This window comes from Podarcis erhardii (genome assembly GCF_964252035.2).
Source record: "Podarcis erhardii genome assembly, chromosome: 17".
In the NCBI taxonomy this organism is placed as follows: Eukaryota; Metazoa; Chordata; class Lepidosauria; order Squamata; family Lacertidae; genus Podarcis; species Podarcis erhardii.
Window position 1 is genome coordinate 10,208,123 of NC_138515.1, and position 21,366 is coordinate 10,229,488.

A 21,366-nucleotide genomic window follows, 5' to 3' on the forward strand; every position below is an offset into this window, starting at 1 on the left:
AGTTTATTTTCAGATGCTGAATCAAAGGGAAGAGAAAATCAAACAGCGGTGACAGAATTTATCCTTGCTGGATTTTCCAATTTCCCAGACCTGCAGGTTCCATTGTTTCTTGTGTTCTCTCTAATCTACCTGGTAACTTTGATCGCAAATATAATCATCATCACTACGATACGGCTTGACTGCAACCTCCACATCCCCATGTACTTCTTCCTCTCCATCCTTTCCATCCTCTCCTTCTCAGAAATCTGCTACTCACTTGTCATTATCCCCAATATGCTTGCAAATTTTCTGAGAGAGAAGAAGACCATTTCCTTCATTGGCTGTGCCACTCAGATGTGCATTTTCCAGGGCTTTGCATGCACAAATTGTATGCTTCTAGCAGTGATGGGGTATGACCAGTGGCGTAGCGTGGGTTGTCAGCACCCGGGGCAAGGCAAGTGATTTGCGCCCCCTAACCCGTGGATTTGCGCCCCCTAACCCTAACCCCCAGATGTTGCGCCCCCCCTGCACCCCCCACGCTACGCCACTGCGGAGTCGTCCGCCATCCTGAGCCAGCGGACCGACCGATCGCTCGCCCGCCCGGAGCCGCTGCGGCCGGAGAGCTGCGCCCGATCGCTCTGCGCCCTCTGCCCGCCGCTGGCTCTAGGCCAAACCCCGGGCCCGACTCGGGAAGCAAATACCGCGCATGAGAGGAAAAGATGCGCAAACCCCCGGCGCAGGCGCCCCGCTTGTTGACACGGGAGGGGAGGGGGGAGAGGAAACGCTGCTGGTGCCGCTGCTCCTCGGCAGCGGCTCCTCCTCTTAGCCCGCCCTGCTTACATTTGCGCCAATCCCCACCCACTAAAGCCTTCGCGCCTCCCAATGGGAAGCCTTGCCGGGTGGCGGCCTCTGCTGCCTGAGAGTTCTAAAGCCACGCCCACTTTCCCAGAGACTGGCTGTTCTGAGGGATCCAGGGCAGGGCCGGCGTGCGCGCGCGCTTCTTGCTGCCCGGGCGCTTGCTCTAATCCCGCCTTCCCTGGGAGGGAGGGACGGCGGTGGCCGCGAGCGTCTGGGGTGGGGCGCGCGCTGGCTCTCCCTGGCGGCCCCCGCGCCTGGCGTTCTATCAGCGCGCCCGCCCGCCTCCTCTCTCTTTCCCCACCCATCCTCCACGTGCTGCGCTCTAACCCGGAGTTAGAAGGGAATTAGAACACGCCCCCCGTGTGGGGTGGTTTTTTTTTTTGCTGCTTCTTCTTTTTTTAGGGCTTTAAAGTTATGCTTAATATCTGCAACACATTGAGTGCTCGTCCAGAAAAGTTGAGACTCACCCTCCAGTGCTATGCTCATGAGGCGCTTTCCTTCTCGTTGCTTAGGACTTCGTAGCAGCGGGGGAACCGCCAAAAAAGCCCCTTCGGGCGCGCGGGAGGAGCGAGCCGCCCGCTTTCCCGCCCTCGCCGGCCTCCTGGGGCGCACGCAGCGCTCGCGCCCTCCGCAGCCCGCCCAAACGCGCGCCAATGCCGGGCGGGCGACGCGCCCCCTCCGGGAAGTGCGATGTAGGCGCCGCTCCTGCACCCGACGGCCTTTTCTGCAGGGCTTCTAGCTGCAAGCGAGTGTGCGCGCAGAAGGCGGCGCCTGGGCTGGGGAGCGCGCAGCCTCGTCCTTTCCATCGCAGCCAGCACTGTGAGAGAGAGAGTGAGCCACCAGGACCAGGTAGGGGCAGAGAGCTCCGAGTGCGCCCCCAAAAATGTTGCGCCCGGTGCGGCTGGCACCCCTTGCACCCCCCACGCTACGCCACTGGGTATGACCGATATGTCTCCATATGCAAACCGTTACGTTATCAGATTTTGATGAATCAAAGACTCTGCAACAAACTGGTGGCTTGTTCAGCAACAACTGGATTTCTTTTTTCCACCTCAGAGACTATAATCATATTTAAGGCCCCAGATTCAATATTTTTCCAAAAGGGTATGAGGTAGCTTACCAGGACTGGTGAAGACATCAACCTGAGACCCTGGAGAGGTGCTACAATTTGGAATAAGCACCAAATGTATGACTCTTTAAAAAGGCAGCTCTTTAAAAGGCAGCTTAAGATAGGCATGCTCCTCAATAAAATATTCTAGTGGTGTTCAGAGTTATGCCTTGTGAAGCTGTTAATTTTTCAATTGACAGGAATATTGTGAAGCCTCAAACTCTTCAGCTCACTTGCCTCTGTGCTCCTTCCTCAGTTTGTGGGCTGTAGCCAGACATTCATTCACAGTGGAATTACATCAATTAAAAGAATACAGAATTTTAATCTATGGTGATTAACTATGCCAAGATGTTGTTTGATTGCTAAAATTTTAGTTCGATCCAACACTATCCAACCATCTCGTCCTCTGTCGTCCCCTTCTCCTTGTGCCCTCCATCTTCCCCAACATCAGGGTCTTTTCCAGGGAGTCTTCTCTTCTCATCAGGTTGCCAAAGTACTGGAGCCTCAGCTTCAGGATCTGTCCTTCCAGTGAGCACTCAGGGCTGATTTCCTTCAGAATGGATAGGTTTGATCTTCTTGCAGTCCATGGGACTCTCAAGAGTCTCCTCCAGCACCATAATTCAAAAGCATCAATTCTTCAGCGATCAGCCTTCTTTATGGTCCAGCTCTCACTTCCATACATCACTCCTGGGAAAACCATAGCTTTTACTATACGGACCTTTGTTGGCAAGGTGATGTCTCTGCTTTTTAAGATGCTGTCTAGGTTTGTCATTGTTTTTCTCCCAAGAAGCAGGCGTCTTTTAATTTCGTGGCTGCTGTCACCATCTGCAGTGATCATGGAGCGCAAGAAAGTAAAATCTCTCACTGCCTTCATTTCTTCCCCTTCTATTTGCCAGGAGGTGATGGGACCAGTGGCCATGATCTTCGTTTTTTTGATGTTGAGCTTCAGACCATATTTTGCGCTCTCCTCTTTCACCCTCATTAAAAGGTTCTTTAATTTCTCCTCACTTTCTGCCACCAAGGTTGTGTCATCTGCATATCTGAGGTTGTTGATATTGTTTCCTGCAATGTTAATTCTGCCTAGGGATTCATCCAGCCCAGCCTTTCGCATGATGAATTCTGCATATAAGTTAAATAAGCAGGGAGACAATATGCAGCCTTGTCGTACTCCTTTCCCAATTTTGAACCAACCAGTTGTTCCATATCCAACTCTAACTGTAGCTTCTTATCCCACACAGAGACTTCTCAGGAGACAGATGAGGTGATCAGCCACTCCCATTTCTTAAAGAACTTGCCATAGTTTGCTGGGGTCGACACAGCCAAAGGCTTTTGCATAGTCAATGAAGCAGAAGTAGATGTCTTTCTGGAACTCTCTAGCTTTCTCCATAATCCAGTGCATGTTTGCAATTTGGTCTCTGGTTCCTCTGCCTCTTCTAAATCCAGCTTGCATTTCTGGAAGTTCTCTGTCCACATACTGCTTGAGCCTTCCTTGTAGAATGTTAAGCATAACCTTGCTAGCGTGTGAAATGAGTGCAATTGTGCGGTAGTTGGAGCATTCTTTGGCACTGCCCTTCTTTGGGATTGGGATGTAGACTGATCTTCTCCAATCCTCTGGCCACTGCTGAGTTTTCCAAACTTGCTGGCATATTGAGTGTAGCACCTTAACAGCATCATCTTTTAAAATTTTAAATAGTTCAGCTGGAATACCATCACTTCCATTGGCCTTGTTATTAGCAGTGCTTTCTAAGGCCCATTTGACTTCACTCTCCAGGATGTCTGACTCAAGGTTAGCAACCACACTACCTGGGGTGTACGAGCCATCCATATCTTTCTGGCATAATTCCTCCGTGTATTCTTGCCACCTCTTCTTGATGTCTTCTGCCTCTGTTAGGTCCTTACCACTTTTGTCCTTTATTATGGTAATATTTGTACAAAATGTACCTTTCATATCTCCAATTCTCTTGAACAGATCTCTGGTTCTTCCCATTCTGTTGTTTTCCTCTATTTCTTTGCATTGCTCATTTAAGAAGGCCTTCTTGTCTCTCCTTGCTATTTTTTGGAAATCTGCATTAAATTTCCTGTATCTTTCACTGTCTCCCTTGCATTTTGCTTGCCTTCTCTCCCCCGCTATTTGTAAGGCCTCGTTAGACAGCCACTTTGCTTTCTTGCATTTCCTTTTCATTGGGATGGTTTTAGCTGCTGCCTCCTGTATAATGTTACGAGCCTCCATCCATAGTTCTTCAGGCACTCTGCCCACCAAATCTTAATCCTTAAACCTGTTTAAGTGATGTTTAAGGCACATCAAAGGGGTTTTATTGCTATTGCATTTTTAGGGTCACATTATGCATTTTGTGTTTTTATGTTGTAAAGTGGCCTGTGATAGTCAGCTGAAGGGCAGTACATAAATTTAATAAAGAACAAAAAATAAATAATTATTTTATGAACAAGCCTCTCCCCAAGTATTTTTGTATAAAACATCAGCTGATGAACACTGTTGAAATCTGTAATACCTTTAAAGTTTATTTTCAGATGCAGCATCAATGGGAAGAGAAAATCAAACAGTGGTGACAGAATTTATCCTTGCTGGATTTTCTAATTTCCCAGACCTGAAGATTCCATTGTTTCTGTTGTTCTCTCTAATCTACCTGGTTACTTTGATAGCAAATATAATCATCATCACTGTGATACGGCTTGACCGCAACCTCCACATCCCCATGTACTTCTTCCTCTCCATCCTCTCCTTTTCAGAAATCTGCTACTCACTTGTCATTATCCCCAATATGCTTGCAAATCTTCTAAGAGAAAAGAAGACCATTTCCTTCATTGGCTGTGCTACCCAGATGTGCATTTTTCTGGGGTTGGCAGGCACAAATTGTATGCTTCTAGCAGTGATGGGGTATGACCGATATGTCTCCATATGCAAACCTTTACGTTATCAGATTTTGATGAATCAAAGACTCTGCACCAAGCTGGTGGCTTGTTCAATATCACTTGCATTTATTTTTTCTATAGCAGAGACCATTACCACATTTACCTTGCCTTTCTGTGGACCAAATAAAGTTAAGCACTTCTTTTGCGATTTAGCACCTTTGCTTGAATTAGCCTGCGGCCGAAACTACATAGGTGAAATTGTCATTTTCATTATTTGTGTTTTGGTTGTGATTTCTTCTTTCTTGTTCATCCTTCTCTCGTACATTTTAATTGCAAACACTGTCTTGAAAATCCCCACAACGGCTGGGAAACGTAAAGCCTTTTCCACTTGTGCCTCCCATCTTATCGTGGTCGTGGTGCACTTTGGGTGTGCTGGCATTATCTATTTAGGGCCCAAATCCAGTTACACACTAGAAGAGACTATTTTTATTTCTGTCTCTTACACAATGGTGACTCCCTTGTTGAACCCCTTGGTGTACAGCCTGAGAAACAAAGATGTCCAAACAGCGCTTAAGAAATCACTTGGCAGAAGCTCCTGCACCCAAAGAATGTGAAAATTAAGCATTATCCACTTTGAAGAGGAATTATGAAACCCAACAATTACTGTATCTGTTGTTTAATGGACAAAGAACACCTCAAATAGTATTGTAGCCTTTTCTCATCTTTTAAAATATTCATCTGTATATGGAATATTCACTTGGAAAAATGTGGCCTTGCTTTAGCATTTACAAACAACTTTGATTTTCTCTTTAGTGCATCACTGGAAAATAAATTGGGTTGTGGGAATTTTCTCATAAATGAACCTGTAATCATTCAGCCCTGCAACAAAGGAAACTTTTCTAAAGATTATTGTTGTTTTCTCCCAAATCCTAGCCCACATTTTCTCTACCAATCATTCACACAGAACTATTTCAAGCTCATATAGTGCTGAGACTGAAGTGTCAAAATTGATCTTGTTGAATGGCTGGCACCCGTATACAGTGGTACCTCGGGTTACATACGCTTCAGGTTACAGACGCTTCAGGTTACAGACTCCGCTGATCCAGAAATAGTACCCCAGGTTAAGAACTTTGCTTCAGGATGAGAACTGAATCGCGTGGCAGCGGCGCGGCAGCCCCATTTGCTAAAGTGGTGCTTCAGGATAAGAACAGTTTCAGGTTAAGAACCTACCTCCGGAACGAATTAAGTACTGTATTTTTCACTCTATAAGACACACCAGACCATAAGACGCACCTAGTCTTTGGAGGAGGAAAACAAGAAAAAAAAAAATTCTGAATCCCAGAAGCCAGGACAGCAAGTGGGATCACAGCTTGCTGTCCTGGCTTATGGGATAGCAGCGCGCAGCTTCTCCCAGGCAGCGGCATGAATTCTCCCCCTGCCCAGGTCCCTGGCTGGTACCTGTATATTTCTTTTGGGGTCAGTTTGGGGTACGTATCTGTTTATCTTTGTGGATGTGGCTTTTTCTGCCCTTCCTTGTCCCCTGTGATGGTATTTTTTAAGGAGGGAATCTGCTTTTTCATCATCAAACCTTTTACTGGCATCACATACAAACATTCATCGATAACACTGGGCAACAATTTTTTACTTTTTGAATGTTGTCTAGATTTCTACAACTGATTTAGGGTATTTTTGCACTGCTGAATCAGGAAATGGCATCCGTTTCTCTCCATCAGGTCAGGTTTACTGTAAACTGAATGGTGGGCATTGATAAAGGTAAGTACACGTAAATTGCATGTTGCTTCACCATTTTTCAAACTTCAGGGCTTGAACTTCCATTTCTTGGAACTCCTGGAATGCTCAGCGGCAGGGAGGTCTCTCTTCAGAGTCCAACAGTAGTCAGCCATCATGACTGCGTCCCAGCGACCCTGATACCTGGTCTCCATCTCTTTCATGTCCTGATGGAATCTCTCCCCCTGCTCGTCACTCATTGAACCCAGGTTCTCAGGAAACCGGTCCATATGTGAAAATAGGTAGTGCATCTTGACGCTCATGTTGCAGCCCAGGTTTTTGAAAGCAGTCAGCATATTGTTGACAAGTTCTGCGTAGTTTCTGGCCTTATTGTTGCCAAGAAAGTTATTCACTACAAGAACAAATGCCTTCCACGCTTCCAGTTCCACTTCTTTCATTGAGTTTCTGAACTCTGTATCTCTGATGAGCTGACAGATCTGAGTACCGTCAAAGATGCCAACTTTCAACTTCTCCATGGTCAATCCTGGAAAAGCCTGGCACAAGTAAGTGAAGCAGTCACCATCCTTGTCCAGAGCCTTGGTGAACTGCTTGATTAAGCCGAGCTTGATGTGCAGCGGTGGGAAGAGTATTCTGTCTCTGTCCACCAGAGGGTCGTTGATGACGTTCCTTTCTTTGCAAGGCTCCAATTCCTCCCGCACAGGCCAGTTCTTCTTCATGTAATGCTGAACACGGTCCCTACTATCCCACATGCACAGAAAACATGGGTACTTGGTGAAGCCAGACTGTTGTCCCAACAAAAGGTTCACCATCTTCAGGTCAACACAAATAAACCACTTATGCTGATCATAACCAATTTTCTCCAGCACATACTTCACCGCTTCATAGTTTTCCTTCAGTGTACTCGAGTGAGCCAGGGGTATAGAGGCAAACTGGTTGCCGTTGTGTAGCAGAACACATTTCAGTGATCGCTTGCTGCTATCAATGAACAGTCTCCAATCTTTGGGTTCATACTGTGGCACTCCAAGCTTGAGCAGAAGCTGCGCAATATCTGCACAGTACACCAAGTCCTTCTCTTCCGAGAAAAAACGGAGGTACTCTTGATGCCTGTTGCGGAAGAAGCTGATGCAAGCACTGTCAGAGAGGAGGTTTTTTCCCTTCAATCTGGATGCCAACAGTTCGGCAGAGTCCTTTGACAAGCTCAGGTCGCGAACTAGATCATTCAACTCCTTTTGGGAAAATGGATGTGGAGCATCATCTTCAAGAACCACTTCTTCTTCTTCATGTCCTTCAACACTGGAGGCATCTTCGTCACTAATGTCAGGAAGTTCTCCAAAGATAGGCACTGGAATTTCATCACAATAAGCTACAGGACGACGTGCTGATTGAAGATCAGGATACTTGAGGCTGCTCCAGTTCTTTCTGTTGATCCCAGCCGCACTAATTTATGGAAGATTTCGAGGTTTTATGACCTCAAACTGATCCCTTTTTGACATAATCACCCAGAACTATCGGACCTGAATACTTCTTGTCATTAAAATAATCATTTCCAATCAAAACAATTATTCGACATGGCATTTTACCCCCACCAACTTCTTCTAAAATGCTCCACACAAGCGTACATGTGAACAAAAATGTAAAAAAAATGACATGTGGCCATAGCTCAAAAACTTGACCTGATTGAGCAAAACCAATGTGATTTTTGGATTCAGCGCATCAGATTCGTCCTAAATCAACTGAAAAAACGCAGACAAGAAATTTGTTGTTGACCAGTGTAATCAATACAGAATTCCCGCCATCCCAGTGACACAAAACATTTGGAGTCTGCTTTTTCAATGTTGGAATTCTTGTAACCAAACACACTTAATTTCTGCTCTTTTGCTTTCATGTGATTTGTTCTGACATTTGCTTTCTGTACAGTGTTGGCAAGAATGTAATAACATATTGTACACAAAATGGAGTATTGCTATTTTTCAATAGGCATTTATTTTAGCATTCATATATATATATATATATATATATATATATATATATATATATATATAGAATAAGTAATTTGCAGTGCTATCATGTCTGAGTGGTCCCATCACCCCCTGATTTTCTTGCACTGGACCACATGAGGTTGTTGCGTGGCGATTTCCTGTCTCCCACCAGTAGGAATAACGACACGTGACACAAATATTTAGGTTAATGGGCTAAAACAGGGCACAACTTTATTGGTTACAGGTAAAGAGCAGTATTGGCTTAGGCATTGGTCCTATCCGACTATCCGGCTTCAGCCTGTTTGCTTGAAGACTGGGAAGGGTTAACACCAGTGAGGGAGCCCTGCTGATGCACATCAACTAGGGACTCCCCCGGGATCACCGCTCGGGGGGACGCTTTAGGCCCTGACCTCCATAGGCTTCAGACGAGGTCACGCTCCCCGGAATACTTTACCGGACTACCCTTCAAAATTTGGGGGAGGTAATGGTGCTCCCCCCCCAACACATGTACATAACAATACCCCTACCAATGCCTAACCGCCAAAACCAAAGAAGTTGTGACGAGAGGGAGATCCCGGGCCGTGCTCCCCTTAAATGAGGCAAGCCACACCCCCTGAGGCAGCTGATTGGCTGGCCAGGGGATGACGTGGCCCAAGGATTCCCCTGATCGTGCGGGGCTGGAAGCCAGCCTCTGCACGCGTGTTGGGGGCATGAAGCGCGCACCACACCTCCTCCTGAGGTTGGAAGTGGCTTTGTCCTTCAGTTAGTATTCCAGAACAATGTAGCTGCCAGGCTGATTTTCCTTCTCTCAAAAATATGAAATATCTGAAGAAAGGTCCAACCTGATTCAGTAGTGTGGAAGAGGGTTGGCTGAAACTCTACTGTGTGGTGTGGTTGGGAGGGAATGGTCTGAATGGTGTCCATTTTTCAGCAACTTTTCCTCACTTCAGTCTGAGCAGAGCAAGCAAGTTGTTATCTGGGGAGAATGGGAATGGCAGGCAGTATTGAAAGAAGTTACTGGATTAATTGGTGTATTTGTGTCTTTGTGTGTCAAGCAGGACTTCCCCTGTACGCGAAGACAGGCTCTGGTGGATTGAGCTGATGAGACCAATAGTGGCTTCAATAGCCAAGAAGGCAGTTTCTGCCAGAGGAGTTTATAGCTGGAAGTGTGAGGGCCTGGGCCTTGCCCCCTAGGCCAGCTGGTAAAGGCTTTGTAAGGGAGCAGGCCTTGCACTCCTCACCACAGCCAACGGTGACCCTTGGGTCCTTTTCAACTCTTAGATGCTATGGTTCCAACAACAACAATGGGAAAAAAGAACCATTCATGCAATGCTGCTCAAAACGTAGATGCCCAAGACAGTTGTTTACCATATAATACCAACTGTGAGTGACAAAACTTCTCCATATGTTTATTTGGGCCATGGGACGGTTGATGCTTGTTTGGCTCAGCATTGCCAAAGGATAGAAAGAGCTACCAAATGGAATAGAGACAGCCTGTTTTCGTCTCTCTGCCGCTAAGCCCTCTCTGACATGTTAGATGTTCAGAAAGCGCAATGTCCCATAACCTTCCTTAACCAATGATCACAGGATGGGGATCTGGATTTCTAGTGACTAGCAATGGAGATTTTAGCTCCTGCTTAGAACATAAATACAAGAGGATAGCGGTCAATGGTTGGGTTGTATTGCTTTCTAGAGAAAGTAATGCCAAATCTGGATCCATTGCCAAGGGTTGACCCACAATAATAGGAATTAGATTGAACACCTGGGTCCAGAAGTCATTGAGAATGCAGATACTGCCATGAAATTATTTAGTACCCTCTGCAAAGGAAAAGGGGCTTAGCTTGGATTGTGGAGCATCAGTAATATATAGTCTGTGAAAATAGTCAGTTTACGTTCATCTCCTTGAACCCTGATGTCTTCAGTACCCTTGTGAGATGTTAGGTTTCATGAGATGGAACTTTCCCTGCCTTTTTGACGATGGGTGTGGCTTACCCCAGAGCCATTTGTCCTGTACGCTATATTCATCTATTAAACAATATTCACAAACCACTTAATCAGAAAGACCGAAACAATCTGTAATATGCATCATGATAAAAGAAAAAATGGAAAACAAGTAGGCATAATAAAATGTATCAATATACAGATGAAGTAAAGAGTTTTAGGAAAAAATGCACCCAATAAAATTACATGTATTGTTAATTATTTCTTGTAGATTTTAACAACTCCCATTGATAATAAGATGGTTGGTTTATTTTATGTTTTGAAATACCGTGGAGATAATATCTGGTGGGATTTATAATCATGTTTACATTGTTCCATGCTCAGTAGAAACATCATAAAAAGGATATTGTGGCAAACTGCTGTCATTTGGAAGAGCTCAACATCCATCGTGCTTCCTTGTAAGTCTATTGTTGTTTGAGGTTCTGAAGCTTTGTTTTGAATTCATTCATTCAGCCCTTCAGATGCTCTTGTCCAGGGATCAGCAATCATTTTCAGCAGGGGGCCAGTCCACTGTCCATCAGACCTTGTGGTGGGCCGGACTATATTTTTTTGGGGGGGGGGGGGGGGATGAACGAATTCCTATGCCGCACATATAATCCAGAGATGCATTTCAAATAAAAGCATACATTCTGCTCCTGTAAAAACATGCTGATTCCCAGACTGTCTAAGGGCCAGATTTAGAAGGCAATTGGGCTGGATCTGGCCCCTGGGCCTTAGTCTGCCTACCCATGCTCTTGTCTATGCCAATTTAATGGTAAATAAGAACAATTTCAAAGCACCTGACTCTTTTTTATCTTGGCCACAAGATTCATACTCAATGGCAGAGTTACTGTTTTTCATGCACAACGCTCCAGATCCACTATTTTCCTGAAGGAGTATGAGGTAGCTTAGCAGGACTTGTGAAGACTGCAACCTGAGACGCTGCAGAGGTGCTACAATTTGGAATAGACACTGACTGCATGACTGTTTAAAAGGCAGGTTAGGATAGGCATGCTCCTCAATAAAATATTCTAGTGGTGTTAATTTTTCAATTGACAGGAATATTGTGAAGCCTCAAACTCTTCAGCTCACTGCCTATGTGCTCCTTCATCAGTTTGTGGGCTGTAGCCAGACATTCATTCACAGTGGAATTACATCAATTAAAAGAATACAGAATTGTAATCTATGGTGATGAGCTATGCCAAGATGTTGTTTGATTGCTAAAATTTTAGTTCGATGGAAAATACAGTTTTGTAAACTGGCTCTATTGCCTCACTAAGTTGGGAGCAGACATTCCCAGGATTCCTCGAAAGGGAGATATCAGACATTCAACTCTGCAGTGTAGACGTGTTGGTCAAGTGAATGTAATAATTGGTCTAAGGGGTGACACAGTTAGGTTGCTGGTTGCACAACTGTTGTGCTAGGTTCGGTCTACTGAGGCCGGTTCTACCATTGGGCAAATGGAGGCGGCCTTTTCTCAGGCAGCTGTATAGTGTGCTGTTTAAGGCACATCAAATGGTTTGTTATTGCTATTGCATTTTTACTGTCATTTTATGCATTTTGTGTTTTTATGTTGTAAAGTGGCCTGTGATAGTCAGCTGAAGGGCAGTACATAAATTTAATAAAGAACAAAAAATAAATAATCATTTTATGAACAAGCCTGTCCCAAAGTATTTTTGTAAAGAGCATCAGCAGACGAGCACTGTTGAAATCGGTAACATCTTTAAAGTTCATTTTCAGATTCTACATCAATGGGAAGAAAAAATCAAACAATAGTGACAGAATTTATCCTTGTTGGGTTTTCCAATTTCCCAGAACTGCAGGTTATGTTGTTTCTGGTGTTCTCTCTTATGTACCTGGTAACTTTGATGGGAAATATAATCATCATCACTACGATACGGCTTAACCGCAGCCTGCACATCCCCATGTACTTCTTCCTCTCCATCCTCTCCTTCTCAGAAATCTGCTACTCACTGGTCATTATCCCCAATATGCTTGCAAATCTTCTAAGAGAGAAGAAGACCATTTCCTTCATTGGCTGTGTTACTCAGATGTTCCTTTTCCTGGGCTTTGGGTGTACAAATTGTATGTTTCTAGCAGTGATGGGGTATGACCGATATGTCTCCATATGCAAACCGTTACGTTATCAGATTCTGATGAATCAAAGACTCTGCACCAAACTGGTGGCTTGTTCAGCAACAACTGGATTTCTTTTTTCCACCTCAGAGACTATAATCATATTTACCTTGCCTTTCTGTGGACCAAATAAACTTAAGCACTTCTTTTGTGATTTATCACCTTTGCTTGAATTAGCCTGTGGCCGAAACTACATCGGGGAAATTGTCATTACCATTATTTCTTTTTTGGTTGTAATTTGTTCATTCCTGTTCATCCTTCTCTCGTACATTTTAATTGCAAACACTGTCTTGAAAATCCCCACAACGGCTGGGAAGCGTAAAGCCTTTTCCACTTGTGCCTCCCATCTTATCGTGGTCGTAGTGCACTTTGGTTGTGCTTCCATTATCTATTTAAGGCCCAAATCTAGTTACACGCTAGATGAGACTACTTTTATTTCTGTCTCTTACACAATGGTGACTCCCTTATTGAACCCCTTGGTGTACAGCCTGAGAAACAAAGATGTTCAAATAGCACTTAAGAAATCGCTTGGCAAAAGCTCCTGCACCCAAAGAATGTGAAAATTAAGCATTATCCACTTTGAAGAGGAATTATGAAACCCAACAAATGCTGTATCTGTAGTTTAATGGACAAAGAACACCTCAAATAGTATTGTAGCTTTTTCTCATCTTTCATTTGTATATGAAATATTCACTTGGAAAAATGTGGCCTTGCTCTAGCATTTACAAACAACTTTGATTTTCTCTGTAGTATATCACTGGAAAATAAATTGGGTTGTGGGAATTTTCTCATAAATGAACCTGTAATCATTCAGCTCTGCAACAAAGGAAACATTTCTAAAGATGACTGTTGTTTTCTCCCAAATCTTAGTCCTCATTTTCACTACCAAACATTCAGGCAAAACTATTTCAAGTTCATATAGTGCTGAGACTGAAGTGTCAAAATTGTTCTTGTTGAATGGCTGGTACCCGTATATTTCGGTTGGGGTCCATTTCTGCCTATCTTTGTGGAGGTGGCTTATTCTGTTTATCCTTGTCCCCAGTAATTGCTATTTTTAAAGAGGGGGTCATATCTGTTGCTTTTTCAAAGGTTGGAATTTATGTAACCAAACACACTTGATTTCTGCTCTTTTGCCTTCATGTGGTTTTTTTTCTGATATTTGCTTTCTGTAACGTGTTGGCAAGGACGTAACAATATATTGTATACAAAATAGAACATTGTAATTTCTCAATATGCATTTATTTAGCATTCATATTCATATAGTTTAAACCCCAAACTTTAATTTCTTTCAGAACCATGCCCAAAGAAAGGCTATACCAGTGGTGGCGAACCCATTGCACCCCATGCAAGGGGGGGTGGGCAGTTCAGCTTAGGAGCACTTTGCTGCCTTCAGGTGGTGCAGGGGCTCTCAGATGCAGCTTTTGGGCTGCCTCCACTTTCCCCAACCTCAGCAACTGTTAGCCTGGCTGCCTTCAGGTTGCAGAGGATCTGATGCAGAGGTGGGAGCTTGTTAAACGACTCCCTTGAGGGGAGTGCAGCCACAAACCCCTCAATGGAAAGTGTGATGGAGCCTGCACCTCCCCAGCTGAGCAGCCCCGATCCAGCTCCTGTTCCCGTGCAAGCAGCAACGCTCCTTAGCAGAGCAGCCTGATCCCACTTGCACTTGCCTGCAAGCAGGAGCAGGCTGGAGGGGGTGTGGCACCAACATCCCTTGCCTGCTCGCTTGCCGCCCCGGCGCAGCCTTCCCTCACTCAGCACCGGGGCTGCAGGAGTTGGAGGGCGTAGTTGCTGTTGTGGCGGCGGTGGCGGAGAGGCCCAGCGCTGGAGGGTGGCAGAGGCCTACTTGCTTGCCGCCCAGCCCGCCTTCCCTCACTCTCATAACAGAAGTGTGGCACTCAAAGTAGAAGTTATACTCAGAACAGAGCATGTTCCGCTTCCGAAAAAGGTTTGAAAACCAGAACACTCATTTCCGGGTTTGAAGTGTTCGGGTTCCAAGTAGTTTGAGAACTAAGCTGTTCGAAAACTGAGGCACCACTGTATTGCTCCACTCTCTCTCCACACAGGTGCGCCACCCTTCCCTTCTAAACTAAAGCCTCAGTATTCAGGTTAAATTGCCGTGTTGGCACTTTGCGATAAATAAGTGTGCTTGGGGTTGCAGTTTGGGCACCCGGTCTCTAAAAGGTTCGCCATCACTGCCATATGGAATTGAACTTCTGCATGCAGAGCATGTGCTCCACCAAAGAGTTATGACCCAGAGCTACAGGGGTGAGGGCGGCTAGCCAGGTTTTTTTGCCCTGGGTAAGGCCTCCAGGGGAGCGCCATTAAGACTCCCAACATATTTGTATGTGTGCGCGCAAATGTTCATGGGGAGGTGCCAAACTGGGTCTTTGACCCAGGGGAAATAAAGCCTAGTTTCTCCCATGCTTAAACATAAAATAAGATTCCAGTCCTCACAGTCCCAAAGGGTTGATTTAAATGAGAACACAGGATGCTGTCTTCTACTGACTCAAACCACATTGGCTCATCTAGCTCAGTATGGTGAACACTGACTGTCACAGTCCGGTTTACGGGCGGTCAAAGGATGTCGGGACCAGGGGCAAGATGGCGGGGTGGGAGCAGGAATGGGAGTCCGGAAGCCAAGGGTCTGAGGGTCAGAGAGCCGGGAGTCCAGAAGCCAAGGCTCCGAGGGTCAGGAAACCAGGAGTCAAGGAACCAAGGGTCTGAGGATCAGGAAGCAAGGAGTCAAGAAGCCAAATGTAGCAAGGCAGGAAGCGTGTTGCTGTGGCAAAGAGCCAAAGGGAAATGCTGACCTTATATCCCTTCCCGGCTCTTGCCACCAGGTGCTGTGAGTTACCAATAGGCCTCACCTGTGCTGATGTGCCTTGCCTCTTCAGAACAAACTTAGGAAAGCCCCAGTCCTGCGAAGCCCTACCGGTCACAGCGCCTGGCTCCTGCAGGCACTCCTGACACTGACTGGCAGAAGCAGTTCTCTAGAGGGATTCTATCAGGGGGCATTCCCAGCCCCGCCTGCAGATCCTATTGGGGATTTTACATGCAAAACCACATGCTCTACAACTGAGCAATGGTCCTTTGCCAACCTGGACAGCAGTATGCAGCTGGTGGTTCTGGTTACCAGTGCAACATGCAAACATGCATACCTTGTTCATCTAGGGATTTCTCTTCTTCCTTGAAGACATTACAGCACCCCTCAGGGACAGGAAGCCCCACTCCCTTTCTGCTCCCCTGGCCCTCCATCAGAATGCTAGAGAGGTCCCACTTTACAAACTATTTTGGTCTTGGCTGGAGGGAAATTCACTCATGGCCATTTTTGAGAATTCAAAAGTTGCAGTCTACACTGACAAGGGCAAAGGACCCACTTCCCAGCAAATAACTCACCAGGCGCTCCCAATCCTTCTGAAGGTATGAGCCACAGAATGACGCTATTCCCTGTGAATGGCTTCCTGATGGTGGACCTCCCATGGAGACATGAGGAAGTGTCATCACAACCTATAGTGTCTTTCCACTTCTGCAAGCTCAGGTCCGCGAAATCGAAGAGGTTGTCCTGCAGGAAGGAGGGGTCTGCCTTGGACCACAGATCCAGGGACTTGGTTCTTATGCAGAGGAGAGGACAAGCTGAGGTGTCATAAAAGAGTCTGTGCTAAACGCCTCTAGCCTCCTAAATTGATTATGGGCCTCTCTTGGGGTTCAGCTTTTTAGCAGGGGAAGGAAGGAGATATGTATTTCCCTCGTTACACATTGCCAGTGGATGAACACTTTGAGGATTTTGTGTATTTTACTGTCTGCTTTTATGGCATCTTGGCCTTTTAAATCTTTACAAGTTGTTTTGAAACTCTCTAGTAAAAATCAATTCATAAATTCAATTAATATCAATAATTATAAATCAATGGGGCTCAAGGGAGTGCTATTATACATGAGGTTTTCAAAATCTATCTTTCAGTCCCTCTGGGGTGCTTCCATGAGCTCAACCAGCAGTGGACATGGTGGATGTGTAAAAAAAGAGATAAAAACAAATAAATGAGAATAAGCTCTCCAAATCCAGGTGAGGGCTGCCTCCTCCTCCATTTTCCTTGCAGATGGTGCCCATCAGCCAAACATTTTGAGGAGATTTTGGCACCTCTCTGTTGGAAAGCCTCTCTTACCTATGTGTCAAGTCACCACATTTTTTTAAACAGACAAAGGTTGCAGCCGGTTACATCTCTTTGCACACAGTTACACAATTTTTCATTTTGAGTGCAGAACTGATCCCAGGGTCTGCTCTCCCAAAAAGGTCCTTTGCTCCACTTTCCACACTAGACAGTAAGTAGCTAGCTAGTTACCCAGTGTTATGATGCTAAATCGACCCCTATGGTTGTAATTTCATGGGCAGTCATTTGATTTTTTCCTGATTCTAATTTTTAAGCTGTATTTTAATCAATTGTTTGTGTTTTGATGTATTTGACGTTCGATGTTAGCTGCCCTGAGCCCGATCTAGGCCAGGAAGGGTGGGGTATAAATAAAAATTTACTTACTGGACTCCGAAGAAGACAGATGTCTCCGATGTAAACTGATCCAAAAAAAAGACAGTTCTCTAAAGCAGCAAGACATCTCTGGTGTCAACTGAAGAAGACAGTTGAGTGAGCTTTTAAGATCCTTTCAAACAACTCACCTGGTTTCCTGGGAAGCAAAACATTCTGCAGCCCATTGTGAAGTCAGATCTTGGCCAAGGCCTCGCCCAATGGACTGTGGGCTCCCTCTCTCTCTCTCTCTCTCTCTCTCTCTCTCTCCATCTCAGGCCCATGTCAACACTTGGTATCTTCATCCAGCTTTCAAGCACCTGCCCTGCCCCTTAATTTACCCCTCACCAGGAGGGCCAGGGCAGCTGGAAAAGAAAATATTGCCCCTCGTTTAACAAATATTGAACTGAAACGTTATAAAAGGAAATGAAATGCAAATTCATCTGGAAAAAGTGGTCTAAAGCATAAAGGGAATTTAAGATTCTCAATCTCCTTGGCAAGAAGCAGAACTCTTTCTTTCACAGACAAATTATTCTCTGGCAATCACCACAAATAGAAAAGGCTTCACAAGTGTACAGTTGCACTGGCGCTATCACAATATGTTTTTAGGCACCACGCTGCCAGATGGTTTGCCCCACCCCTGCATTTGGTGCTGGTTCTTCTTCCATCACCCCTGCTTCTGAATGCAGAGCATGTGCTCCACTGAAGAGATATGACCCTTCCCTTCCAGAGCTAAATCATCCTGTTTTATGTGTCTAGATCCCAACTGCCCCCCGCTACTCCATGACATCTGACACCCTGGATCTGCTGTCTAGGGCTGATAGGAGTTGGGAGTTGAGAAACCAATTCAAGATGCTGGAAATGCACCTGATGGAGGGAGAACTTAAGGGTGCAGGTGTGAGCCCTGCAGAGGTGGAGTGTGTATTTTAGGGCTGAGTGAAAAATGAGCTCCTAGAAATTCCTATTTGTGGGTGGTATAATTGGGGGCGGGGAGAGCATTTTACTGATTTGGGGGGAACGGGGAGGTGGTAATTCTCCTGCCATTTGGATGGAGACAAACCCAAAAAACTCAGAAAATTAACCAGAACACTCCCTGTGAGCATCGGATTTATGAAGGTCAAATAACCAAGTTGCATCTTTAAAAACTGCCCATGGGGTGGGGGGTGGGGAGAACAAGGCTTCAGAATGTCTCCCCTCTTCCCCACTTACCTTACCTTCTGTGGCAGCAGAGGAGGCAGAAGACCATTCTCTGGGCTTTCAATTGAGCCAAAGATAGTTGTCCGAAGGAGACAGATGTTTCCAATGTCAACTGATCCAAAAAAGACTGTTCTCTGAAGGAGACAGACATCTGCAGTGTCAACTGATCTGAAGGAGACAGTTGAATGAGCTTTTAACTGATCTCAGAATTCTTTCAAACAACTCACCTGGTTTCCTGGGAAACAAAACATTCCGCAGCCCATTGTGAAGTCAGATCTTGGCCAAGACCTCATGGACTGTGGGCTCTCTCTCTCTCTCTCTCTCTCTCTCTCTGTCTCCATCTCAGTCCCATGTCAACACTTGGTATCCTCATCCAACTTCCAAGCACCTGCCCTGCCCCTTAATTTACCCCTCACCAGGAGGGCCAGGGCAGCTGGATCTGGGCTTCCCTCATAGTTTCCCCCAAACACCCCCTGCCTCTCATCCCTATGGGAATTGAAGAAGAAAAAATGGGCCCTGACTGTGATCCAGTTTCCAACACCTCATGAAAACTCACCTCCCTGCCCAAGGTGTTGGCTGGCCGGCTCTTCCTGATTTAGTCGTTGTGTATTATCTGTTCCAGTGGTTTGAAAGTTCTTGCCTTTTCATTTTAGGGTGTGGGCTACACCTTCTCTTTCCACCTGGCTAACTCACCACCTCTAGGCAGCTTTCAAAAAGCACATTTGTACTCTCAGGGGATCTTCCTTGGTGCTTTATTTTTACTTGAACACCCCACCTTTCCTCCAAGAAACTCAAGGTGGTATACATGATGTGCTATCCCTGTCCAAATTATCTTGGCAATAACCCTCTGAGGTAAGCTAGGCTGCCTCCAATACTGGAAGGAGTATGAGGCCATAGTGACTTTGAAGGATGCCCTCCACACCCTGCGGTGGGGAATGAGAGCTGGGGATTTCACCCTGAGGGAGCCCCAACCCCACCATTCAAAATGGTATCACAGAACTTTAAATGTGTAGCATGGATACAGCCAAAGTTTAACAATACAAAAGTAAGACAAGCAGAAACAGAAGTTACCTCAGACCCAGATAAACGACACCACAAACCAACTTATGATGCTGAATCCCCCTTGAAAAGGAAATATAGCCCCTTATTTAACTAACATTAAACTGAAATGTTAAAAAAAGCAACGAATCTGAAAAAAGTGATCTAAAACAAAAAATGGATAAAAGCATAAGAGGAACTTAAGATTCTCTATCTCCCTGGCAAGATGCAGAACTCTTTCACAGACAAATTTACCACACATAGAATAGGCTTCACAGTTGTATAGTTGCACTGGGACTACCATCATATATTTTTAGGCACCAGGCAATAAGGTTTCTTCTATAACCAGGCCTTTGGCCTTTAACTCTCTCTGCCCCCTGCCTGCCCCCCAACACACATACACACAGAGAGAGATTCAGAGCAGAAGACATTACCCTCTCTCCCTCTTTCTTGCAGTGCCCTGTCGGCATTTCCAAGGAAAATGCTGAAGGAAGAGGTGACATGTTTCTGGGTCCACAAGCGGGCACCAAGAAGGAGGAGGAATTTTTATAAAAGGGGCTTTATTCTCCCACCTGGTGCCTTCACAGGTTGTGCTCTTTTATCTCTGGTCGGGGACAGAGGGTGGCACTAGGGAGGGAAATGTCGTCGCGCCACTCCTTGGTGTGTGGAGTGCCGCAGGGCGCAATTCTCTCCCCGATGCTTTTTAACATCTTTATGCGCCCCCTTGCCCAGATTATCCGGAGCTTTGGGCTGGGCTGTCACCAATATGCTGATGACACTCAGCTCTATCTGCTGATGGATGGCCACACTGACTTGACCCCGAACACACTGACCAGATGCTTGGAAGCTGGGGCTGGATGGTTTCGTGGAAGCCGATTGAAACTAAATCCTTCGAAGACAGAGGTCCTATGGCTAGGTCGGGATGGCATGGGGATGAGGGACCAACTCCCTTCTCTTGCGGGAGCCCAATTAGTCCCATTGCCTTCCGTTAAGAGTTTGGGTGTAATCCTTGACGCCTCCCTTTCCATGGAGGCGCAGGTTACAGCAACAGCCAAGGCGACATTTTTCCACCTTCGCCGCATCAAGCAGTTGGTCCCTTACCTTTCCCGCCCCGACCTGGCCACAGTGATCCATGCGACGGTCACCTCCAGGCTTGACTACTGTAATTCGCTCTACGCGGGGCTGCCCTTGAAGCTGTCCCAGAAACTCCAGCGGGTGCAGAATAATAATAATAATAATAAATTTTATTTATATCCCGCCCTCCCCAGCCGAAGCCGGGCTCAGGGCGGCTAACAACACTAAAACAGTACAACATTATAAAACATTATAAAAATGGATTAAAATGAATTAAAATCAAAATTGATGGCAACCATAAACTAAAGTTTTGTAAAGATTGCCAGAGGAGGGAGTCAGGCTGCGCCCTGACCAAAGGCCAGGTGGAACAGCTCTGTCTTGCAGGCCCTGCGGAAAGATGTCAAGTCCTGCAGGGCCCTTGTCTCTTGTGAGAGAGCGTTCCACCAGGTTGGAGCCGCAGCCGAAAAAGCCCTGGCTCTAGTTGAGGCCAGCCTAACCTCTCTGTGGCTTGGGACCTTCAAGATGTTTTTATTTGAAGATCGTAAGTTCCTCTGTGGGGCATACCAGAATGCTGCAGCGAGGCTCCTCCCGGGGTCTCTGCCATGGGAGCATATTCACCCAGTGCTTTTCCCGCTGCGCTGGCTCCCGGTGGAGTACAGGGTCAGATTTAAGGTGCTGCTTTTGACCTTTAAAGCCCTTCACGGCCTAAGACCCTCGTACCTACGGGACCGCCTCTCCCGGTATGCCCCACGGAGAGCCTCAAGGTCCATAAATAGCAACACCCTAGTGGTCCCGGGTCCTAAGGAAGTTAGATTAGCCTCAACCAGAGCCAGGGCCTTTTCAACACTGGCTCCGGCCTGGTGGAACGCTCTGTCTCATGAGA

The 21,366-nt window shown here is 45.9% G+C and overlaps 2 protein-coding genes across 2 annotated transcripts; both read left to right on the forward strand.

Moving 5' to 3' along the window:
- Positions 1-1,952, forward strand: LOC309332756 (olfactory receptor 10T2-like; the record flags this gene model as incomplete). The annotated part of the gene is made up of 2 exons (XM_081845931.1): positions 1-381; positions 1,767-1,952. Coding segments are annotated over 2 exons (567 nt in total), but the record flags the coding sequence as incomplete, so codon positions are not given.
- A 1,465-nt stretch (positions 1,953-3,417) lies between these two features.
- LOC309332520 (olfactory receptor 10T2-like) lies at positions 3,418-13,312 on the forward strand. The gene is made up of 2 exons (XM_081845751.1): positions 3,418-4,593; positions 12,384-13,312. The coding sequence occupies exons 1-2, from the start codon at positions 4,486-4,488 to the stop codon at positions 13,218-13,220; spliced, it is 945 nt and encodes a 314-aa protein (XP_081701877.1). The 5' UTR covers positions 3,418-4,485; the 3' UTR covers positions 13,221-13,312.
- The last annotated feature ends 8,054 nt before the right edge of the window (positions 13,313-21,366 follow it).